The 25,313-nt window shown below is 49.3% G+C and overlaps 1 protein-coding gene across 1 annotated transcript in view; it reads right to left on the reverse strand.

Annotated features, from left to right (window-relative positions):
- Positions 1 to 25,313, reverse strand: part of PIGL (phosphatidylinositol glycan anchor biosynthesis class L) — a 44,386-nt gene that overhangs the window by 10,106 nt on the left and 8,967 nt on the right. The window contains exons 3-5 of the mRNA XM_060283068.2: positions 9,563 to 9,653; positions 4,520 to 4,587; positions 539 to 570 (exon numbers count right to left, since the gene is read on the reverse strand). Coding sequence (XP_060139051.2) covers positions 539 to 570; positions 4,520 to 4,587; positions 9,563 to 9,653 — 191 coding nt within the window. The remainder of the gene's footprint in view (positions 1 to 538; positions 571 to 4,519; positions 4,588 to 9,562; positions 9,654 to 25,313) is intronic.

Genomic DNA, 25,313 nt, shown 5'->3' on the forward strand with positions numbered 1-25,313 from the left:
TGGATTTTGGGATTTGCAGGAAGCCACAGGAACAGGTGGTTCCTGCGGACAGACACGCTTGGGGTCGGCTGCCTTCCAGGCCCTGACGTCACTGCTGTCCTCCCCCCCCCCTCCGAGGCCCCCACTTAAGCCCTCCTAATGTGACAGCCTCTCATGCCTGCCAGATCAAATTAAGTTCTGCCGGGAACGGCAGCTATATTTGGAAGCAGCTTAGCCTAAAGCGTCCAGGCGGGCGTTCCCTGGGCCTTGGGCGATTGTGGGTCAGGGAAGAGGGTGACGTAAATCAGAGGAGTTGTGGGGGAGCAACGCTGGGGGGGAGCCCTTGGTTTCGGAGGGCATGCCGGTGGGGGTCAGGGTTCCCACCTGACCCCAGGCGGCACTTTCGCAGACAGGCCGAATCTCCCCTACCCCTAGCAGGCTCTGCTGTTAGGCGAGGTGGCGCAGGTGCCATTTGGAATGTCACCAAAGGGCAGCAAATGTTTAAAATTATAGGGAATATCCCCCCGATAATAAATAATAAATAAGCAATGATAAACACCTTCTGGAAACTTCTTCTCGGAATGCAGGCGCCTGCAAAACACAAACAGAACAGGGGTGAGTCAACGACATGTGGGGTTAAATCCAGCTACCTTCAAAGTCTCACTCCTCAAGCAACGCAGCCCTCTTGGAGGACTAAAACTTAAAATCTGTCAGTGACAACGGTTTGTCAACAAATGGTTAATCTGATTGACCTGCATAATAATAATAATAATAATAATAATAATAATAATAATAATAATAATAATAATAATAATATATTTATACCCCGCCCATCTGGCTGGGTCTCCCCAGCCACTCTGGGCCGCTTCCAACAGAAAAATAAAATAAAATAATCAATTAAGCATTAAAAGCCTCCCTAAGCAGGGCTGCCTTCAGATGTCTTCTAAAAGTCTGGTAGATGTTTTTCTCTTTGACATCTGGTGGGAGGGCGTTCCACAGGGCGGGTGCCACTACCAAGAAGGCCCTCTGCCTGGTTCCCTGCAACTTGGCTTCTCGCAACGAGGGAACCGCCAGAAGGCCCTCCTTGGAGCTGGACCTCAGCGTCAATCAAACTGTTTTGTTTTTTAAAATCTGTGGTGGGTTGGGGAGGCTTTTTCCAACCCGAGGGCCGACTTTCCTTCTGGGAAACCTCCCCGAGGGCCACATGACGCTGGTGGGCGGGGCCAGGGGCAAAAGTGGGTGGAGCAACCAATGTAAATTTTTGTACAGTAGGTTAGTTTCTATGCACTTCGTTCTCTGCGCGCCGTCCAGACGAACAGGAGCCGCAATCAAAGTTCAAGGGAAACGTTTCGAGCCAAGGAAAATTATGTTGGGTGTAAAGCAGGGCCAGTGATTCTTCTCCTTTTGATTCCCCCCTCAGCAGTCAAGATTGCTGGGCCAGGCAACGCGCAGCGGGCAAGCCTACCTCACAGGGCTGTTGTGAGGACGAAACGTGAGGAAAACACACATGCCTCAAACTCCTTCGAAGGAGGGAGGGATACAAATGCCACAGAAAGCAGCCCTTCAGCTCTCCAGCTCTATGATCCAAAGCAGCTTCTTACAGACACAAACACAGAGCTCATCCTGAATCCATTAAATGCGGTGAATTTTGGAAGATAAAAGAAAGCCCGTATTCATGCCTAGTTACACTGTGGAACTCCCCCCCACTGGAGGCAGTGATGGCCGCCAACCTGGATGGCTTTAATAGAAGATGAGGCAAATTCATGCAGGAGGAGAGGGTGATGGGTGGCTCCTACCCAGGACGGCTGTGCTCTGCCTCCACTTTGTTGGACTGGTCATGTTGTGCGGATGGCCTGATGATCGTCTTCCAAAGCAACTACTCTATTCCGAACTTAAAAATGGAAAGCGTCATGCTGGTGGTCAACAAAAGAGGTTTAAAGACTGTCTCAAGAAGGCAAACGTTAAAAAATGTAGTATAAACACTGACAACTGGGAAACACTGGCCTGCGAGCGCTCCAGTTGGAGAACAGCCTTTACCAAAGGTGTCATGGGCTTTGAAGACACTCGAACTCAGGACGCAAGGGAGAAACGTGCTAAGAGGAAGGCACGCTTGGCAAATCCACACCGTGATCAACTCCCGCCTGGAAACCCATGTCCCCACTGTGGAAGGACGTGTGGATCCAGAATTGGCCTCCACAGTCACTTACGGACCCATTGTTAAAACCGTGTTTATGGAAGACAATCTTATGGAAGAAGAAGTGGAAGAAGAAGCAGCTCTGCCTCCACAGTTAGAGGCAGCGATGTTTCTGCGTGTCAATTGCTGGAAAGGCCCTGCTTGCAGGTTTCCTATAGGGCAGTGATGGGCAACCTTTTGAGCTTGGTGTGTCAAAATTTGCCAAAAAACCAAGCATAACTCGGGTGGTGTGTCACTTGGAGAAAAAAACACCATAATTTCGCGGTATTTATAGTTTAAATAACAAAAATTTATAATTGTAATATATAACTGTATTTAATAAACAAAAAACTAATTATTTAACCAAACCAAACCAAAAACTCCTTATTTATAACAAAGTGCCCAGAGTTGTTCAGCTTTTGAGGGGGAGCTGCTGATCAAAGTTCTGGAAGTTTTTTTTGGGGTGGTGGTGGTGGTGTGCAAAATTGCTTTGCTTTTGGGGGGGGTGCCCCAAAGCTGCTGCACTTTTTTTGGGGGGGGGAAAGAGAACAGAAATAAATGACGAATAATACCTTCGCTGGTTCTAACATGCAGCACCAACATAGTCTGCCAACATAGTCTGTATAACGCAGCATAGTCATAGTCGTGCCAACATAGTCTGTATAACGCAGCTCCTGAAGTCCCTACGAACTGAGAACCATGAGGTCTGGAATCTTGTTTTGTTTCTCGGGGTTGTGGCACATTCGTGGAGCTACTGCTTTGCATGCAGAAGGTCCCGAGTTCGAAACCTCCCCTCCCCCCCCAGCATCGTCAAGCTGCATGAAACCCTGGAGAGCCGCTGCCTGTCAGTGTCGACTGCACTGGGCTAGACCTGGCCACCCGGCCTGTAAGGCAGTTATCGGAGGTTCTTGTGGCAGCTAATTCAGAGAGGCTGCCTGGCAGAGGAGCCGCAGGGCAGGATCACAGCTGCTTTTCAGCCAGTGAGAGAGTGAGTGCGGGGGGGGGGGGAGAGAATGCAGAGAGACCCTTCCTCACTGCGTCCACCCTGTCCTTTTAAGACTATAGATGGGAATGGACAGGTTTTGCAGACATAGACGAGAGGGGAGGGCAGGGGGGAGAGGGGGAGAGAGCTTTAGTCCTTTTCCACTCCCCCCCCCATCCCTCGTCCTCGTAGTCCCTGAAAGACAAGAGTGGCTGGGGCTGGAGCTGGGCCAAAGAGGGGAGAGGTTGCCGGCAATTTAGCTCTGCAGCGTTGCCATTTTGGGAATGTTTGTTTTTAGAGTTCGGACTCGGCTGCGGCTGGAGTGGTGTGTGTGTGTGTGTGTGTGTGTGTGTGTGTGTGTGTGTGTGTGCAAAGTGAAGCTGGGGCAGCATTTCCTGATCCAGGGAATGCTATAAACAGGGGACTTTCACAGACAGACACAGACACTCCCCTCCCCTCTACTCTCTTTCCCTTTGTATATCTGCCTATAGACATAAGAATGTATGCCGTCGTCACGTATTGCAGCAGGCGGAACAATGGCAGGCTGTCCCAGGAAAGCTGGAGCCTCTTCCCAGGGCATGACGCACCTCCCCGCTGCTTCAAAAGTGGACGGGGCTTTGGGGCTGAGCTGTGGTTGATAGGTGAGGGGGTGAGCGAACTTTGAAAGGGGGGGAAGATTGGTCAGGGATATCTATCCATCTACAGTGGTGCCTCGACTTACGAATTTAATCCGTTCCGAAGGCACCTTCGTAGGTCGAAAAATTTGTAAGTCGGAAATTTGTAAGCCATTGGAAACGCGATTTCCCAAAGGAATGCATTGGAAATGGGGAAAATCGTAAGTCGAAGCAACCCCATCTAAAAATTCTTAAGTCGACAAAAACCCTATCTAAAACCGCCGTGGTTTACGTTCGGATGTCGAGAAATTCGTAAGCGTGCGGCCATTTGCCCCACTTGTAAGTCGAAAAATTCGGTTGTCGTTCGTAAGTCGAGGTACCACTCTATCTATCTATCTATCTATCTATCTATCTATCTATCTATCTATCTATCTATCTATCTATGCAAAGCAGATGTTCTGCCTCTCATCAGTGGCTTCCCCCCTAGAAAGCAGGTTTCTTGTCCAGGTGGTAATTAATAGAGAGGTAATATAATTAGGAAACTGCCTCAAAACGAGTCAGATCCCTGGGCCCATCTAGCTCACTGTTGTCTACCGTGGCTCGCCGTGGCTCTGTGAGGTGTCAGACCAGGAGGGACACGGCCCATGGAATGAATTGGACCGGCCCTTAATGCCAGCAGCTGAGACTGTCCAAGGTCTTGGGTAGATGGGAGGGTCTTAAGTGTCCCCAAAATGCACCACCCTTGCTTGCCGAATGATAGGAAGACTGTACCTGACAGCAGTGTAAAGGCATTTGTGGTTCAGGTGACCGCTCACTCCTCTCGCGTCAAAGGTCACTACCTGCGCGGGGAAGGAAGAGAAAAGGAGAGAAAGGAAGGAAGGATATATATATATTCCAATACTTCCGGGGTCGCTTACATACAGTCAACCGATACAAGACATTCCTTATATACAAGCCTGCAGTCTAAAATACATGGCAGAAGAGGAAAGGGCGATGGGGAGGGCAGAGGAGGAAAAAAGAAGCAGCAGCGAACTTGGGCACCGATCCGTCAGGTGAAAAATTAGTTCTTATACTACTCCACCAGCTGTTCTGGAAACAGTTCAAGAACTGGAGAGCCACCCTGATAGAGATGGTCTTTGCGGTGGATTGGGTCCAGTTTCCTTTTTCTCCCACTGAGGCAGTCAGACAGATAATAAAATAAAGACGGCTGTGATTTGGGCACGGAGTGTTTGGAAACTATATGCCCTGAAGGATCCGATTTCAGGGTGTCAGGTCTTTGGACCCTGAATCCCAATTCAGTTTATTTAAAGGTTTGTAACCTGTGTTGGAGGAGAAAGCCCTGCAAAGCAGCACATACAATAGGATAAAAGAGCTTCTTCACGCGGTATGCTGTTAAACTATGGAACTTGCTGCCGCAGAATATAATGATGGCCAGCAACATGGATGGCTTTAAAAGAGGTTTAGGTGAATTCATGAGCTCTACAATAGGTGGCTAGTAGCCACAATGGCCAGGTTGCCCCTCCATGGTCAGGAGGCAGCCTTCCTCTGAATACCAGCTGCTGGAAATTGCAAGCGAGGAGAGTTGTTCTTGAACTCAGGCCCTCCTTGTGGGCTCCCCTGTGGGACATCAGTTTGGCCTCTGCGAGAACGGGATGCTGGCCAGCCTCTTCTTACTTTCTGAGTTCTAACCAGAGCAAGCCACAGAAAGTAATGATTTCTACTGACATTTTCTCAAGTGTGTAACAAACAGAACATACATAGCACATCTTGACTGTGAACTTAGCCCTGGCGAACTTGTAGGCGCTTAGGAAAAATAAAGGGATTGAAGCAACCCGAGGATGCAAAATACGTAAAGAGAGCAATCTAGAAGACCAAAAGAGGTGATTGATAAGTTTTAAAGCTTTGTTTACACCTAATCATCCAATGGACGGTGCAGATCTGGAGGGAAGAACTGCAAAAAATAAAATAAAAATTCAATAACTGACAAGGTTTTGGATTTAGCCCCTCTAAGTCGTCTGTTACGTTCTGGGACTTTCCCCGCTACCCTTAAGTTTTTAAAACACAGATATGGAAAAGGGACAAACTTGAGAAAATGAAAATTGAGGAAATTTGCCCTGATGCGTTATGTGTCAGAGAGGGGTGGCCAAGGGCGCTGGACCACTCATTGGCTGGCAGGGGAAGACACGGTACACTTCACAGAATCACAGAGCCGCAGAGTTGGAAGGGGCCACGAGGGTCATCAAGTCCAACCCCTTGCAGTGCAGGAATATTTTTTTGCCCAGCGTGGGACTCGAACCCAGGACCCTGAGATTAAGCACCTTGTGCTCTACCGACTGACGTATCCCAGCTCCTGCGAAGGAAAGGAAGAAGAAGGGCACCTCCCTCCTTCCTTGCTGGTCCGGTTTGACTCCTTGGGTGACGGAGAGCAGCTTTGCCCTGGCGCAGGCACCACCCTGGTTGCACAAGAAGAGGCATGGCCGCCCGAGAGAGTACGGGAAAGGGCAGGGAGGGAGGATCAAAGGCTTTGCTGCCTGGCCCCCCCCCACCGGCTAGGTCTCCACCCTGCTGCCAGGAAGGGGTACACACACACACACACACACACACACACAGCTCTGCAAAGAGGCAGGGGAGCAGACAGAGCAGAGCACCCCAAGAAAAGCCCAGAGGGAGAGGTGTGGCTGGCTTTTGAGAGCGCCCCTTCCTGCTCTTGCCTGGCACAAACCCAATCTCAGCACAGTGCCTCACCCCCACATTCGAGCATTTGAAAAATCTTTCTTGTCAATCTATTTATGAAGTTGATAGCTTGCCCGTCCTTTTTAAACGGGAGGCCAAGGGCGGCAGGCGTCAAAACAACACCATCCGCTATGGCCTCCTCTGGAGATATCGCCACCAAACTCTCAAGATGAGGGGGGTGGTCTCTGCCAATGCTTGGGTGTCGGGTGCCATTTTGATTCAAGGTGGCGGACCAAAATGGGGATTGGGCACGGCTTCGCCCACTTTTTGGTGGGGTAGGTCCAAACTCACAAATGAAGCGACCAGGATTCCAACGAGCATTGGGGTCGGGGTTTAGATACTGCGAGGAGCCTTGTGGCCCAGAGGAGCAGGTTCTATCTAGAGCGAAGAAATGGTCTGCGGGACTCCAGCCTCCAAAAAGCGAGGGAGCAGGCCGAATAAAACAAATTTGGTTGGCTTCTCTCATGACACAAAACTTGTGGGGGATCCAGTGGAGCTGACAGTCGAGAGATGCAGGGCAGATAAAAGAAAGGACTTGTTTGTGGAGTGCAATGTTAATCTGTGGAACTCCCTCCCACAGGAGGCAGTGATAGCTGCTGACTTGGATGGGTTTAAAAGAGGATGGGGTAAATCCATGAAGGAGGAGAGGGCTATCGACGGCTGCTAGCCAGGATGGCTGTGTTCTGCCACCACGGCTGGAGATAGCAATGCTTCTGGATAACAACTGCTGGAAACCGCAGGAGGGGAGAATGTTCTTGTGCTCGGGGCCTGCTTGTGGGTTTCCCATCGGGGAATCTGATTGGCCCCTGTGAGGATAGGATATTGGACCAGATGGGCCACTGAGCTGATGCAACAGCCTCTGCGTATGTTCTTACTTTTAAGGCCTTCTGAACGGTCTCATTCGGCACGAGGCAACTTCCTTTGCCCATCCAAAAACACCCATTCGCCTGCTTCTGGCTCGGACTGTGTAAAATTTGAGATTTCTTCTGCTTTTGCATTATCTGGTGTTGCGCTTGAACGAAGGACGGCCGTGCGGTTCCCCAGGCAAGGCTTTGGGCCTCTGAGGGAATAAGTAATGATGGCCCCACTGGAGTGGGGAGGAGAAAGGCAGATGAGGCAACGCTTGTGCAGATTCCTCTTCTCATCTCAGAACCTGCTGGGGCTGTAAGATGCTCTGGCTATTAGCAGATGGTGGAGGAATTCAGTCAACAAGAGATTTCCCTGATCTGCGAGACTTATCATGTAAGGGAGGCTAAGGAATCTCCCCCTCCAGCTCACCACAAGCTATTTCCACCTCAGCTGACCTCGCCTCGATCCTCTGTCCTGAGAGGGCTGGATAAGCAGCGTTTGCGCTCGTGAATTCTGCTCGGGTCGGCGCGTGGATAGGGGCCGCAGAGTGCACCCACCCAGCTTCTCAGTTTCGCAGCTGAAATTGAGAGCAGTTGCCCACCCTTGTTTTTGACTGGGGGTTCCTCAGAGCGAAGGGGACAGTGCCACCCCCTGGGTGCTGCAGAGATCGCTATGGCATGCACTTCAATACACTTTGGCATCAACTAATGCCCTGCGGAAGGGGACCCAGGTGGCGCTGTGGGTTAAACCACAGAGTCTAGGGCTTGCTGATCAGAAGGTCGGCGGTTCGAATCCCTGCAACGGGGTGAGCTCCTGTTGCTCGGTCCCTGCTCCTGCCCACCTAGCAGTTCGAAAGCACATCAAAGTGCAAGTAGATAAATAGGGACCGCTCTGATGGGAAGGTAAACGGCATTTCCGTGTGCTGCTCTGGTTCACCAGAAGCAGCTTAGTCATGCTGGCCACATGACCCAGAAGCTGTTTGCAGACAAACGCCGGCTCCCTCGGCCTATAGAGCGAGATGAGCGCCGCAACCCCTGAGTCGGACACGACTGGACCTGATGGTCAGGGGCACCTTTACCTTTTACCTAGTGCCCCGCGGAAGCTTCCGCACAGTGTGTCAAGCCAGGACTGTGTGGTAACGGTGCCAGCGGAGGGATTGAGGTCTTCCTTTGTTTATTTAATGAAATTTACATACTGCTTGATAGTAGGAAAACCTCTAAGCGGTTTACAAAAACATAAATTGAAACAAGAAAACTCTTGATGATTAAAAAAACAGTTAAATATTTTCAAAAGACTATTACAATCCACAGTAGCCAAAAGGAATATAAAACACGCAATGACTTCTACACATTTGAATAGACAAAAAGTGTTCCAAGGAGGCACCAAAAAGTGTGCAGGAAAGACAGTTGCCTGGGGTCAATATCAGGGGATGCTGGTTCTACGATCAGACAGGAGGGGCCTGTGGCCCATGAGAGCTTGCTGGACTCCAACTCCCATCATCCCTGAACTTTGGCCCTGCTGACTCATGGGGGTTGGAGTCCAGCAACATCTGGAGGGTCCCAGGTCCCCCCATCCCTGATCTACAAGGAGACATTGCTCTGTCTCATGTACACACAAAGATTCTCCAGTAGCACCTTAGAGGCCAACTAGGTTTGTTCTGGGTATAAGCTTTTGTGTGCGTCTGAGCATCTGAAGAAGTGTATATGCATACGAAAGCTTATACCCAGAACAAACCTAGTTGTCCTCTAAGAAGAAGAGTTTGGATTTGATATCCTGCTTTATCACTACCCGAAGGAGCCTCAAAGCGGCTAACATTCTCCTTTCCCTTCCTCCCCCACAACAAACACTCTGTGAGGTGAGTGAGAGGCCGAGAGACTTCAAAGAAGTGTGACTAGCCCAAGGTCACCCAGCAGCCGCATGTGGAGGAGCGGAGACACGAACCCAGTTCCCCAGATTACGAGTCTACCGCTCTTAACCACTACACCACACTGGCTCTCTAAGGTGCTACTGGACAATTTTTTTTGACTGCGTCAGACCAACACTGAATCTACCTACCTGAATCTCATGTACACAGTAGGACAATACTGGCTCTAAGATTGGGGAGGAGCCCTCCAGATGTTACTGGGCTTGACCACCACTGGCCGGGCTGAGTGCTGGGAGTTTGAACCTGACAGCATCTGGAGTGACCTGCCCCACCCACACTGGAAAGGAATACTCAAGGCGACACCTTACCAGGTTGATCTGGTTGGTCTTGACATGCTTAAGGATCAGAGCGGAGAGCAGCTGTGTGTCCCACTCGACAGATGGGTGGTCTGGAAGATCCCTACAAAGAAGAAGGAGAAACACATTAAATAATAATAATAAGAAGAAGAAGAAGAAGAAGAAGAAGAAGAAGAAGAAGAAGAAGAAGAAGAAGAAGAAGAACACAACACTATGCATAGTTTAATTTTTTAAAAATATATATTTATTGGTATTTTCAACATAAGATTTCGTTCACATCATCATATTACATCATGATATTCTATATAAAGGACATAATAAAAAAAACAGAAAAAGAAAAAAGAAAATTACAAAAAGAGAAAAAAAGAAAAAACAATAAGCAAAAAATCAATCTTATAATAATAACTCTGTCATAACATTGACTTCCCCGTTCCTCCCTTCCAGAGTCTAATTTTATCCCATATTGGCAATTTTCATAATTAAATGATTCCAAAACCATCAATTTAAATCTTACAATAATATCGCATAATATACTTCTTATTCCTCTAATTATTCCCCTTAGCCTCTTAATTTTCACTAAAAATATTCTAACTTACACAAACACTGCATAGTTTAAAACAATCTACAATCACAGCATACCCTCCAAATTCCTCTGATGAAAACTGGGGTGTGTTTTTTGGGGCCGTGCACTCGGGGGAGCCAGTTGACTCACACAAGAGCACAGCACCTCTGTAAGTGCCATCGCTGCAGCAAGCACCAACTCATCCTCCTCCCCGAATTTGGCAACGGCACAGGAGGGGAGGAACGGGGCATTCCGGGATCAAATCAGAAGCTGGGATGGCTTCTGCAATTCCGGGAATGCCGCAGGAAAACCGGGGCACTTGTAGGGTATGAGTAAGGTGGGTGTTAAAAACATACATCTCAGGTGCCAAAGGCCGGGATAGAGAGATGTGTCCGCAGCATCCTCCGGAAGGTGTATAATGAAGGTGCCAGACACACCTGTGTGGGGAGGGAGTCTCACAGCTTAGGAGCCACTACAGAGAAGGCCCTCTTCCAGGCCATTGCCACCCCCAGCTTCTGAGGGCGGAGGAACAACCAAGAGGGCTGATCTTAGCACCTGAGAGGGTTGGTAGGGCCAAGCAGAGATGCCATACATACCCTGCAAGTGTCCCGGAAAAAAACGGGACACCCCATTTTTCATTGTGAGATAACAGCGGCCATTTTGGTTGCTGTGATTTTGTGGCACAATTCCCCCCCAAAAAGTGTTTTTTGGGGGGAGAAACTGTAGCGTAAAATCATGTGAGGTCACGGCAACCCAAATGGCCACCATGCTCTTGCAATAAAAAGTGGGAAGATGGCGTCTCTGATTTTGGCTTCAAAGCGCTGGAGGGTATGAGATGTCTGGCAGGCTGGATTTGGCCCAGACGCCCGAGGTTCCTCCCCTCTTTGATGCAGCCCTGGCAGGGCCTCTAATATGCTGCTGGGCAGGTTTTGACTCGATGCAGCACATGAAGGTCAGTCAAGTTCAGTGGAAACAGACAGCTGGAGGCGGTGGGCCGAAATCCCTGGGAGCCCGGCGACGTATTGGCGGCGAGCCAGAATTGCCTCCTAAGAGCAAGGGCTGCAAAAACTCACCTGAGTGATTTGGGGAAGGGGCAGAAAGTGGGTTAATCATGCTGAGAAGTTCTAGCTGGTTAGCCCACAACATGCCCTTTGGTGAAAATTAAAAATGTAGAATCCACGGGATCCTATCTTTTCTCAAAAACAGGGGGTGGAGAACCGGGGTCTGAATGCGGCCCTCTGAAGCTCTCTATCTGGCCCCCGACTCGACTCTCCTCGGAACGCTCCAAACCCCTTCCCCAGCCCCAGGGCAGCGATGGCCTTCACGCTGGATGGGTTTAAAAGAGGATTAGATAAATTCGTGGAGGAGGCTACCAATGGCGGCAACTTGTAGCCAAGATGGCTACAGCTGGCTGGTTAGAGCATCGTGCTGAGAACGCCAAGGTTGAAGGTTCGATCCCTGTATGGGACAGCTGCATATATATTACCTGCATTGCAGGGGGTTGGACTAGATGATCCTCAGGGTCCCTTCCTACCCTACAGTCAAACCTTGGTTGTTGAAGGTAATCCGTTCCAGAAGACCGTTGGACTTCCAAAACATTTTGACAACAGAGGCGCGGCTTCAGATTGGTGGCAAGAGCTTCTTGCACCCAAGCGGAAGCTGCGTCGGATGTCCAGGTTCCATAAAATGTTTAAAAACCGGAGCATTTTACTTCTGAGCTTTTGGTGTTCGGGAGCCAAAACGTTTGAAAACGGAGCCGTTCGAGAACCGAGGTTTGACTGTATGATTCTCTCTCCACTGTTGGGAGTTGGAGAATACAGGGGAAACAGCACAGCTGTTTAGTAAAGCACACACAAAAAAACCATGGGCTGGGCCTGATCCAAGGCATGCTTTGAATGTCCCAGCTGTGCAGCCGGCCTGAACCAGATTTAACTTCTCTGGTCCTCTCGAGGGATTCGTGGGTTAGCTCAGCTGTTTGGGTGCTCAAGGTCACAGGCAGGGAGACGAGGGAGCAAGCAGGATGTGATGTTCCCCGAAGCCAGTGGATGAGTTCTTCCCCCCTCTGACACACACATCCACTGCCCTGCCCCTGCTTCTCGTCCTCCCCTTAAAGAACTGAGAAGGACCCCTTTCCGAAAACCCAGAGAGCTGCTGCCAGTCAGTGTGGGCAATACAGAGCTTGAGGCACAGGCGCACCTTTGTGCAAAGAGCTTTTTTCCCTTTGGGGAAAGGATCTGGCCCAGCGGTAGACCACCTGCATTGCCTGCAGAAAGCCCCAATCCCAGCATCTCAGTCCGACAGGTAGGACTGGTGAATGTCCCCCACCTGGAGAGCTGCTGACAGTCAGTGTGGACAGTACTGAGCCCGATGGAACAGTGGTCTGGCTCGAAAGAAGGCAGCTTCCTAAGTTCTGTTAATTCAGAACCACAGTGGCTGGAAGGGCCACTTCCAGCTTTAAGGTTTCCCTATCCCAAGGGACCCAGGTGGCGCTGTGGTTAAACCACTGAGCCTAGGGCGGCGGTTCGAATCCCTGTGACGGGCTGAGCTCCCGTTGCTTGGTCCCAGCTCCTGCCAACCTAGCAGTTCGAAAGCATGTCAAAAATGCAAGTAGATAAATATGAACCGCTAAAGATGAGCGTGCAACCCCAGAGTCGGTCACGACTGGACCTAATGGTCAGGGGTCCCTTTACCTTTACCTATCCTGAGACAGGCGGTTGAGATTTCATCCAAATATCTTGGGCGACTCTGATTTCGAGAAGCAACGGTGGCATTATTAATCAATGCCTTTTCAGAGGTGGCTCCCCTTTTACCTGCTGAGCAAAAAATAATCTTTTTGCTGTGATTGTCCTTAAAAGGGGGGGGGGGCAGAATGTGCTCCTTTTAAATACAGTCGCACCTTGGTTCTCGAATGCCTTGTGACTCAAATGTTTTGGCTCCTGAACGCCGCTAACCCAGAAGTGAGTGTTCTGGTTTTTAAACGTTTTTTGGAAGGCAAGCGTCTGTCATGACCTCCGCTGCTTCCAATTGAGTGCAGGAAGCCCCTGCAGCCAATCGGAAGCCGTGCCTTGGTTTTCGAACATTTTTGGACTTCTGGAACGGATTCCATTCGAGAACCAAGGTACGACTGTACTGTGTTACTGTCTTTGTTATTTTATTTCTACGATGTAAGTCTCTTTGTGGCACTTGAGTGCAAGAATACAAAAAAAATAGCAACTCCTCCTTTTGGAAGGAGGAGGGACTTTGGAGGAAAACTCAGCTCCAACATTGCCCGAAGCCCTTGGCGCCAGCTCCATTTAAAAGGTCGCAGCACTCTGCCTTCCACTGCAAAGACGACAATGCTGTCAGAGAGCTTGACACAGAACGAGAGAACAAGGTCTCTGCCCTGAGGGGCCTACAATCTAAGAACAGAAGAAAATGCAGGAAGTGGAAGGAGATGGCAGCAGGGGTGAACGACAGGCTAAAAGTAGAATATTAGAATCATAGAATTGGAAGGGACCCCAAGGTCATGCAACGCAAAAATGAACGAAACCAAGAAGTAATAGTAATGTTTAAACAACTCAAAAATGCCCGTCGATTAAAAAATGTAAAAACAGCAGCAGGCCCCTTCTGCAGCACTGAAAAATTCTGTCCCTTGAGCATCTCTTGCAAAGGCAGCGTGCAGCTCAAAACAGAAAACTGCTCCCGCTCCCAGGCTGTGCTCTGTTTTTCGGGACACCATCCAAGTACTGTATCAGCTCCTTCGAACGATTTGTGTCATGACGCGATATCATCATGAATAATATACACTATTTCCCAGCAGGAGGCCGGGATCCTCTTCTCAGAGATGACACAAGGCCTTTATCGCAATGTGAGATCTGTTGTTCATCTGACGCCGGTGCCTCGCAGGCCTTGACGGGAGAGTAGGGAGCAGCAGGAACAAGTTCATATTCATCACCCTCGAAATGGGGGTGCTTGGCAAGGTGGTGGGTGGGTGGATGGTTGGGGGGGAGGCTTCTGGGTCAGCAGAAATGGAGAGGGTGGGTCTAAGGGCCGGGAAACCAGGGGTAGTGAGCTACACACAAACACATATTTACCTATCAGAAGAAATGGCAGCTTAATATCACAGGAGGAAGCTGAGTTATATCAAGTCCAGGTCATTGGTCCATCTAGCTCAGTACTGTCTGCACTGACTGGCAGCAGCTCTTCGGGTTTTCAGGTAGCGGGGAATTCCCAGGCCTACCTTACAGATGCCAGGATTTGAAGCCAGGTCTGCACTTTTCGAAGGAACGTGAGGGGGAACCGAAACACACCCATCCTTCAAAATGTGAAACCCTAAAGATTTGGCAGCGCGGGTCCCCGGTCAAAAAATGCGCCCCATGAAAATGCATATACTGGGGTGTGTTGGAAGTTTCCCAGGCGCCAGGTGCCTTTTCTTAAGCTGGCAAACAGAAGAGCTTATTTATTGCATTTATAGCCTACCTTTTTCTCCAAGGAGTCCATGGTTCACCTCCCCCCCCCCGCTCAGTTAATCCTGACAACAGGTGAAGAGGCTGCGACTGACTCCAAGGTCACCCTGTGAGCTTCCTGACTGAGTGGGGGATTCGAACCCTGATCTCCCAGGTCCTAGTAGTCCAACGCTCTTAACCACTGAATCACACTGGCTTCCTAGAGCACTTTTGCTATGGGGCAGCTCTATAAATTCACCATGTAAATAAATATGGGGAAAGCAAAATGTCACTTAGAGAAGGCTCTGAAATATCTTCCTTGAAGCCTTTTACAGTGGAACCTCGGTTTATGAACACCTCGGTTTACGAATTTTTGGTTTACGAACACTGCGGACCCACCTGGAACGGATTAATTCACTTTCCATTACTTTCAATGGGAAAGTTCGCTTCAGTTTATGAACGCTTCAGTTTATGAACAGACTTCCGGAACCAATTGTGTTCATAAACCGAGGTACCACTGTATTCTGGATTGTTTGGTTTGATATTTTAATGTGTTGCAAACTGCTCTGAGATTTTTTCTTTGAACTATAAAGTGGGATAGAAATGAAATAATAATAATAATAATAATAATAATAATAATAATAATAATAATAATAATATATTTATACCCCGCCCATCTGGCTGGGTTTCCCCAGCCACTCTGGGCGGCTTCCAACAGAAAAATAAAATACAATAATGGATTAATGATGGTGATGATGATGATGATGATGATGAAGAAGAAGTCTATTGCCAAAAAAGAAAAGGCACTTAGACATTCGGTTGTGGTGATCATAACCTAGGTTTAAGGTGTCATTTGGTGGTTAGCTTATACACCTGAGTTTCTAACACTGAAAAAGCTGCGTTGAAAAGGCCTTCCTAGCTTACAAAAGTGCATTAGATTGGGGAAATCTGCCCTGCAAACACGTCAGCCTTAGACAACATTACATACGAAGGAGTGTCGATTAGGAGAATTTCACGATGAGCTTCCAGGGTGAGTTATTTTTGTTTTTATTTTGCATGGGGGGGGGGACAGAGGAACTAACATGGACCGATTCGCCCGTCCCCAAGGTGAGAGCCACTGGCCTGAAAGCTGCCGAGCTCTCTTGGAGAGAGGAAGACGAAGAAATGAGGCTTTTCGGAGACAGCCAAGCCAAGCAACCTCTGGGCTCTTCGCCGCCTCCTTCCAAGGCAAACATTACGCAACCACAGGAACCGCAAGAGGAACTGCCTCTCCCGTGATCTAGAGTAACCCCAGGAGCAGCGCTGGCATGCGAGGCCCTCTCTCCTGTCCCCATTGCCGCAGGGACCCCGTGATGTAGTTCCTCAACTTTGGCCCACAAGGAAAGCCTCCCATTCAGGATGGGTTTTTTTTTTTTTTTGGTTGGAAAACTGTTTACAATAGTCACATGGCGGTTCAAGGAGGGGAGGGAGGCTCCTGGCAGGACATCAAGAAAACCAGCAAGGCAGGGAACGGCTGGGAGGAGAAGTTAACCCTTCTGAGCCATCGCTCCCATCCTCCGGCAACAAAAAGCAATTTTGCTGATTTCTGCTCTTTTGCAAAAGGACCGCTGTTACTTCCAATGCTGCAGTTATTCATTTGCAGTTTCTGTTTGGGGAGGAGACGGCTGTCAATGGCTGCTAGCCAGGGTGGCTGTCGCCCCTCCGCTGTGGAGGGGCTGGGGCGGCCCAGTCTGGTGGGATGGGTACAAATAATGGAATGCCAGCTGCAGGGAGTCATAGAATCCTAGGGTTGGAAGGGACCCCCGAAGGGCATCCAGTCCAACCCCCTGCAAGGCAGGAATCTCAGCTAGATCATCCATGACAGATGGCCACCCAACCTCTGCCACGGGAGATCGTGCCACAGTCGAACGGCTCCCACTGTCAGAAAGTTCTTCCAGATGTTTACCCGGAATCTCCTTTCTTGTTAGTTGAAGCCATCGGTTCGGGTCCTACTCTCCAGAGCAGGAGATGGTTTCCAGACCCTTGATCATTTTGGTTGCCCCACCGCCCACCCCACTGAGTCACCAACAGAAAGAGTTGCTCTTGAGCTCAGTCCCTGTTTGTCAGCTTCCCTTGGGGGGGCATCTGGTCAGCCCCTGTGAAAACAGGATGTGGGACTAGATGATGATGATGATGATGATGATAATGATGATAATTTATTACTTATACCCCGCCCATCTCCCCAGCCACTCTGAATGGCTTCCAACAGGAGATTAAAAATACATTTAAACATCAGTCATTAAGAACTTCCCTAAACAGGGCTGCCTTCAGATGTCTTCTGAAAGTCAGATAGTTGTTTATTCCTTTGACATCTGATGGGAGGGCGTTCCACAGGGCGGGCGCCACTACCGAGAAGGCCCTCTGCCCTGTAACATCACATGTCACAGGGAGGGAACCACCAGAAGACCCTCCTTGGAGTTGGACCTCCGTGTCCATGCTGAACGATGGGGGTGTGGACGCTCCTTCAGGTATACTGGACCGAGGCCATTTAGGGCTTTCAAGGTCAGCACCAACACTTTGAATTGTGCTTGGAAACTTACTGGGAGCCAATGTAGGTCTTTCAAGACCAGTGTTATATGGTCTCAGCGGCCGCTCCCAGTCACCCGTCTAGCTGCCGCATTCTGGATTAGTTGTAGTTTCCGGGTCACCTTCAAAGGTAGCCCCACATAGAGCGCATTGCAGTAGTCCAAGCGGGAGTTAACCAGAGCATGCACCACTCTTGCTAGACAGTCTGCAGGCAGGTAGGGTCTCAGCCTGCATACCAGATGGAGCTGAAAAACTGCTGCCCTGGACACAGAATTGACCTGCGCCTCCATGGACAGCTGTGAGTCCAAAATGACTCCCAGGCTGCGCACCTGGTCCTTCAGGAGCACAGTGACACCATTCAGGACCAGAGAGTCCTCCACACCTGCCCGCCTCCTGTCCCCTCCAAAACAGTACTTCTGTCTTGTCAGGATTCAACCTCCTTTGGCCTGATCCAGCAGGCTCTTCTTATGTTAAGAATGTAAGAATATAAGAAGGGCCTGCTGGATCAGGCCAGCGTCCCATCTAGTCCAGCATCCTGTTCTCCCAGTGGCCAACCAGATGCCTCCATGTGAAATCCGCAAGCAGAATTTGAGCCCAAGAGCCCTCTTCCCTCCGGCAGTTTCCAGCAACTGGGATTCAGAAGCGTCGTTGCCTCTAACCATGAGAGGAGAGCGTAATCTCCATCACTGCTAGTGGCCGTCAATAGTTCTCTCCCCCATGAATTTGTCCAATCCTTTTAAAGCCATCTAGGTTGGTGGCCACCTCTGCCTCCTGTGGCAGGGAGTTCCACAGTTCAACCACTTTCTTGTCATATCAAATTCCTTACAGCCTAAAATCTTCTAAATTTAAATTTTGGAGGGAGGTTATTGGTTTGTTTTGTTTTTGTTATTATCATGTACTTTGTGGTTTTATTCTGTATTTTTGTGCTGTGAACTGTCCCTGAGATCTTTGGACGAAGGGCGGAATACTGATCTAATTAATAATAATAATAATATTGGCTGGTGGGCCAGGGAAGGAGCTGGTGGTGGGTTTGACAGATCATAGAATCATAGAGTCAGAAGGGACCCTGAGGGTCATCCAATCCAACCCCCAACAATGCAAGGCGATGCAGCTGCCCCATAATAATAATAATAATAATAATAATAATAATAATAATAATTTACACCCTGCCCATCTGGCTGGCTTTCCCCAGCCACTCCATACAGGGATCGAACCTGCAACCTTGGCGTTATCAGCACCAATTCTGGGAGCCACACAGCACAAGATCCTCTCTCGCGCGCACTTGCCGTGTTCTGAGCTTCAAGCTTAAAAGCCACACTTGTTTCCTGCGGGCTTTCAGCAAAGCTTGCTGCTGAATTGTTGGGGAGAGGGGTGCATGACGGGGTGAAAGGAGAACGAGCTTCCTTTCCTATCCAAAGGAGCAAAAAATGGAAGACAAAGGGTTGGCTCAGTTTGAGGCTGAACGCACTAGAGCGCATTGTGATCTTGGCTGGCAGCAGGCAGCCATGAGTGGCTCGCAGGCGGGGAGGGGGGGAGAGGAGAGCAGCAGCACAGCTATTGGGGGGTGCACTTGTCCTCCCTTCACACACACACACACACACACACACACACACACACCGGCCACGTGCAAGCATTCTCGGCAGGCTCTGAATCAGCGAAGAGGCAACCTACCAAACAAGTCACCCTCCGAGTTTAAGGTGGAGAGGGGAACCTTAGACCTGGGGTTGCAATAGCGACCCTCTATACCTCTCTGTCTGGCCCTCAAGACCCTCCCTCACCGACCCAGTTTTGTGCCCCTTGAGTGCTTTTGCCTGGCTGGAAAGTTGTCTTTGAATTCCCATAACGCTCCTTGCTTGGCAGAAAGAGAGGGGCATGCGAGTGTTTGTAGAAACTAGCCAACTGAACAAAGGCCAAATTGACATTTGCTGCCCCGCCCACCACTGCCATGTGGCCCCCGGGAGGTTTCTCTGTCAAACTTTGAACTGTGGTTTGTTCTCCTGCCTTGCGCGGCAAAAGCTCCCTGGTTTGCACAGCAGTTCACTGAAGATGGAGGCGAGAGGACATCTGCCGCAGGCAGCTCAGCCAGCAGGGGCCACTGGGAGCTAGCCATGGTCCTGACCTGCACAGAAAGCCCTTACTTGACTTTGCCTAGATCTGACTTTGCCTAGATCTGACTTGACTTTGCCTCAACCTGCTCTGACTAGGCCTGCCCTGACTTTGCCTACGCCTAGCCTGCTTGAAAGACTCTCCCGCCTGCTCGCACTTCAGCTTCCCCCAGGCAAGCCCCATCAGGATAGGCCTGGCGGGCAAACTGAGCCTGCACCATAGCATATGCCCTAAAATCCTTTCCAAATGTGCATTAAGGGTTTCATGGCCAAAACAGACAAACTCGGGGGGAAAAGAAGTCAAAGTTGTGGGGGAAGTTTCCTTCGTTGGATCAAATGGCACATTTTTACATTTCCCTCCTCCCCTAAGCTAAGCGTCCCATTGGGGTGGGGAGGTTCGTGAAATCCCGCTCCTTCCAGGAACTGTTGGCAAGCGAAGTTCCCAGTCTGTGCTGCTTATAATTTGCTATGTTCAGCAAACTGAGCCAAAATCTGTTTGCATTTAAAAAAAGGGGGGGTATGTCTGAGAATTTCTCTGCCAAGATCGCTGGAGGGAGAGAGGGGGTAGCTTTGGCCTGCAGAGTGTTAAATGTTTTCACTAGGCTGAAAGAACCATTAAGCCAGCCTCCTGCAACCTTGTCGCCTCCAGAGGTTTTGGACTACAACTTTCAACAGCCGCTGTCCACGGGACAGAATTCCTGGAAATTTATAGGGAAGTGGATTGTGGGGACCATAGAGCTCCCAGATTTAGCTAAAGCTTCTTCACCACCCTCAGTCTCTGCTCTCACGTCATAAGGATGGAAGAAGAGCCTGGCTCCTGGATCAGGCCGAAAGAGGCCCATCAAGATCAGCCTCCTGCTCTTACCATGGCCATAGAGATGCCCCAAAAGCAGGACCTGAACACAGCCATTGTGTATGATGAACGATCCACTTCGAAAAGTGTAGTCAAGGTTGGAAGGTTCAGAAACTCAACCAAGACCCATTCCCATAAAAACATGCAAAAACTTTACAAAAACAAAACTCCGTAAAGAAGGAAAGCTTCGAACAATCACACAAATGAAGACTGCCCAGAGGCTAACAAAAATAATAACAAAAACTGTCTTATCTAGCTAGCTGACTGAAACACTTACGCATAAATCTTAGCAGACTGAGCGGCAAAGCAAAATACTTTCTAAGGGCCGAACGGGCGCTGACGGTCCATGACGAGAGACCCCTATGTTCGCCCCAGCCCAGGTTTTTTAAGTTATGATGACTATCTGTGTTCAACCGCTTTTGCCCATTGAAATCAGCACCTGCTCCCATTTTGTGTCTTTGAGCACCATTCGACACTGGTCTTTGAGGTCTTAAGGAGAGGCATCTGTGTTTAGGCTCATTATTCCAGGAATTCTAACAAATTCCCACGGGACCCGCAAGCTAGTCTTAAAGGGTCTATATCACCACAATGGGGCGTTAGGAGATGGGTAGGACCTCTGGTAGGGCAGATGTTGTGCTCCTTCTGGGGTCATTTGTCCACCTTTGGTCCCCACCCTGCAGTCAGCTCTGACCTGTGGCTCCTAGAAACTGCCAGCAGGTGACAGTGGCCACACCCTGGAAAATGGCTCCGACTGGCCGGCTAAACCAGGTGAGGGTAGCCGATGGGTCTCAAACCTTCTGTGAGTTAGGGACTTCCTCTGCATGCGAAGACAGGCTCTGGCGGATCGAGTGGACGAGACCAAGAGTGGGTCCAATGGGCAAGAAGGCAGTTTCTGCCCCTGCTGTGGAGGGAAGTGAGGGGCAGATGGGGCTCGTCCACCTGGGAAGGGAGCCCATCTAGGAGAAGGAAAACTCTGGTCCTAAACCTCCGCTGCCTTGCGGGATCTTTGGGAGAAGAAAAGGCTCAGGGGTAAACCCTCCCCAGATCCAAAGTGGTGTCCCTAAGACAGTTGGGTGGCGCCTCTTATGCCTCCTTCCAGCAACTCCTGCAGCCAAGTTGAGGGGGGGGGGTGTCTTGTTGTCTGGGCAGCCCAGGACCTCCAGACACACTACCCAGGCTTGTTGGGCAGCATGGAAGGTCAGTTCAGTGCTGCCAACATAGCAGTTTGACTTCACCCCCAGTGGCGCACTCCATTGTTTCTCGAGACCAACAGGTGCCAACAGCAACACAGACATCATGGCTTGTAGCTACTGATAATCCTTTTTAAGAACCTTGGAAAAGCCCTCGTGGATCTGACAAAAAAAAGAGTGCCATCTAGCCAATGCAATTCTGGGCTGCATCAATAGGAGTGTATAGCATCTAGATCAAGGGAAGTAATAGTACCACTGTATTCTGCTCTGGTCAGACCTCACCTGGAGTACTGTGTCCAGTTCTGGGCACCACAGTTCAAGAAGGATACTGACAAGCTGGAACGTGTCCAGAAGAGGGCAACCAAATTGGTCAAAGGCCTGGAAACGATGCCTTATGAGGAACGGCTTAGGGAGCTGGGTATGTTTAGCCTGGAGAAGAGAAGGTTAAGGGGTGATATGATAGCCATGTTCAAATATATGAAAGGATGTCATATGGAGGAGGGAGAAAGGTTGTTTTCTGCTGCTCCAGAGAAGCGGACACGGAGCAATGGATTCAAACTACAAGAAAGAAGATTCCACCTAAACATTAGGAAGAAGTTCCTGACAGTAAGAGCTGTTTGGCAGTGGAATTTGCTGCCAAGGAGTGTGGTGGAGTCTCCTCCTTTGGCGGTCTTTAAGCAGAGGCTTGACAGGCATATGTCAAGAATGCTTTGATGGTGTTTCCTGCTTGGCAGGGGGTTGGACTGGATGACCCTTGTGGTCTCTTCCAACTGTATGATTCTATGATTCTAGTCTAGCATCCTGTTCTCACAGTGGCCAACAAGATGGCCAGCAGAAACCCACAAGAAGGACCTGAGTGCACGAGCAACTTTTCCAGCAACTGGCCTTCAGAAGCATTGCTGCCTCCCGCTGTGCTGGCAAGCATAGCCTTGCAGCTAGTAGCCTTATCCTCCAATGCATTCATTTGCCTTATCCTCTTTTAAAGACCCCCAAAATCTGGCCACAGGTCTTTTCCGGGTGTCAAGCCATTCTTAACCTATTCAGCGCTGGAACAATGGCAGCCACCACATTGAAACGACCTGTGCCCATCCTGTTTCCTCCTCCCTGCAGTTCTGGGCCACTAGCACATGTTTGTGTTTGTCTGGTGACATGACCCTGCCAAGGCAGGAGCCCAAAGCCAACACCGCCCCCCCTCCTTCGTTAAATATTTGCCTGCTTTCAATCTGCAGCACACAGAGCTTACAGGGGCTCCGTCTGAGGTACAGGATTCTGGGAAGAGGAAATTGACCATCTGCAGTGTCAGCCAAGTTCACTCCCTTAAAGGAGAACCACGTTGGTCTGCAGAGTGCAATAAAAAAGAGCGCCCGCTGACCTACTTTCCTGCAGGAATCAAAATCCCTTGCCTTGCCTGCTCCCGTTTCAAACGCAAATGGGTTTTGAACATAGGAGGGGGAGAGTAGGGGAGGGTTAATTGATCCTTTAGACACCAAGCAGGGAAAAGGACATGTAAAACTGCAGCCGAAATTTGCATAGCTGTTTCGATTAACCTCCTGGATTGATTGACTGAAAGCTAGCTGGTTGCCTATGGCTAGGAAGAATCACCTCCAGGCGACTAGGGGGAAAGATGCCTTGTGAACATGTGGACCCTCGATTTCCTTCGCATTTTGTATTTGTACTGTGTGCTAAGTCCTGCCTGGGACTATCTTAGCGCAAGGAATCTGAGAAATGCGGTGAAACAAAAAATAAATAAATTAAAGCTCTGAAAACATAAAACCAATTAAATACCGTAAATAAAGCTTTGATAATTTACTTATTTATTTTGCCATGTTTATCCTTGGAAAGAGATCAGGACAGTATTTGAAGGTGTGTTTTATGCCAATGCCTGCATTTTCAAACACATTTAATCCTAAAAATACAAACTTTTAAAAAGCTTAGGGGGGTTGTTTAGGGACTTTTTTGCGGGAGTATTGTTATGGTATTATTAGGTGGCGCTGTGGTTAAACCACAGAGCCTAGGGCTTGCTGATCAGAAGGTCAGCGGTTCGAATCCCCGCAACGGGGTGAGCTCCTGTTGCTCGGTCCCAGCTCCTGACCACCTAGCAGTTCGAAAGCACATCAAAGTGCAAGTAGATAAATAGGGACCGCTCCGGCGGGAAGGTAAACGGCGTTTCCGAGCGCTGCTCTGGTTCGCCAGAAGCAGCTTTGTCGTGCTGGCCACATGACCCGGAAGCTGTCTGCGGACAAACGCCGGCTCCCTCGGCCTATAGAGCGAGATGAATGCCGCAACCCCAGAGTCGGACACAACTGGACCTGATGGTCAGGGGCCCCTTTACCTTTACCTTTAGTATTGTTAACTGTTTTAATTATTTTATTATGTATCTTGTGCGTTTATATTATAACTTTGTATTGTGAACTGCCCTGAGACCTATGAGTATAGGATGGTAAACAAATTCAATAAAACAACAACAACAACAACAACAATAAACTGTGTCACAAAATTCAGGAGAAGTGCAATTTCTGAATTACTATTATGCACTTAACAAGGCAGGTGGTACAAAGTTCTCCTCCACCCCCACAGATAAGGGAACCTTCCAGCCCTTGTTTCCATCTAAAACTAGCTTGTTGCTTGCTTTGAATGGAGAGTCATTTTCGAAGGGAGCTGTTGTTGTTGGAGGAGGGGTGTGTCTGTGTGTGTATGTCTTTAAAACACTGAAAAGGTGGCTGACCCGCTTTCCTTTCTTTCTGCTCCCCCCCCCACATCTTTGAGCAACCGTTCAAGAAAATTAATGATAGTGGGGGGAGAGAAAAGAGGTTTGAATGGCGCAGCAACCCACCTCAAAAGGTTATGTTTGCCGTAGTTGAGACAGTCAGGTGTCAAATGCCAAGCAGGGTGAGGGGAGGTTCCCCCAAGATTGATTGGGATCAGCCACCGTCTCTCCCATGGAGAGTTCTTTCTTTCTTAAAAACCTGCTTATAAACCTCCAGGAAGGGGAGTCCAAAACCTTGTGAGAGGGTTCATTCCGCTGTGGAACAGCTCTTACGGTACTGTCAGAAAGTTCTTCCTAATGTTTAGTCAGAATCTCCTTTCTTGTAACCTGAAGCCATTGGTTAGAATCCCACCCTCTGAAATACTTGAAGATGGCCATCATATCTCCTCTCAGTCTCCTCTTTTCCAGGCTAAACAGATCCAGCTCCCTCAACTGTTCCCTCATTCGGCTTGGTTTCCAGACCCTTGACCACCCTGGTCGCCTTCCTCTGCACATGCTCCTAGCTCTTCAATATCCTTCTTAAATTGGGGTGTCCAAAATTGGACACGGTATTCCAGGTGAGGCCTGACCAAAGTGGGACTACGGTTGTACCTTGGGAGTTGAACGGAATCCGTTCCGGAAGTCCATTCGACTTCCAAAACGTTCGGAATCCAAATCGCGACTTCTGATTGGCTGCAGGAAGCTCCTGCAACCAATCAGGGGCCGTGGAAGCCCCATCAGATGTTTGGGTTCCAAAAGAACGTTCGCAAACTGGAACAATCACTTCCGGGTTTGTGGTGTTCGGGAGCCAAAACGTCCGAGTTCCAGGGCGTTCGGGATCCAAGGTACGACTGTATTACATGGAACCTCGGTTTATGAACACCTCGGTTTACGAATTTTCGGTTTATGAACGCCGCAGACCCATCTGGAACAGATGAATTCACTTTCCATTACTTTCAATGGGAAAGTTCGCTTCAGTTTATGAACGCTTCAGTTTATGAACAGACTTCCGGAACCAATTACACCCATGCTTCAGGTTAAGTAGGCTTCAGATTGAGTACTCCGCGGACCCGTCTGGAACGGATTAATCCACTTTCCATTACTTTCAATGGGAAAGTTTGCTTCAGTTTATGAACGCTTCAGTTTAAGTACTCTGCGGACCGTCTGGAACAGATTAATCCACTTTCCATTACTTTCAATGGGAAACAGGTTGCAGGTAGGTAGCCGTGTTGGTCTGGGTCGAAGTAAAATAAAAAAATTCCTTCAGTAGCACCTTAAAGACCAACTAAGTATCTGAAGAAGTGTGCATGCACACGAA

Source organism: Zootoca vivipara, chromosome 14, assembly GCF_965207765.1.
Source record: "Zootoca vivipara chromosome 14, rZooViv2.hap1.1, whole genome shotgun sequence".
Lineage (NCBI taxonomy): Eukaryota > Metazoa > Chordata > Lepidosauria > Squamata > Lacertidae > Zootoca > Zootoca vivipara.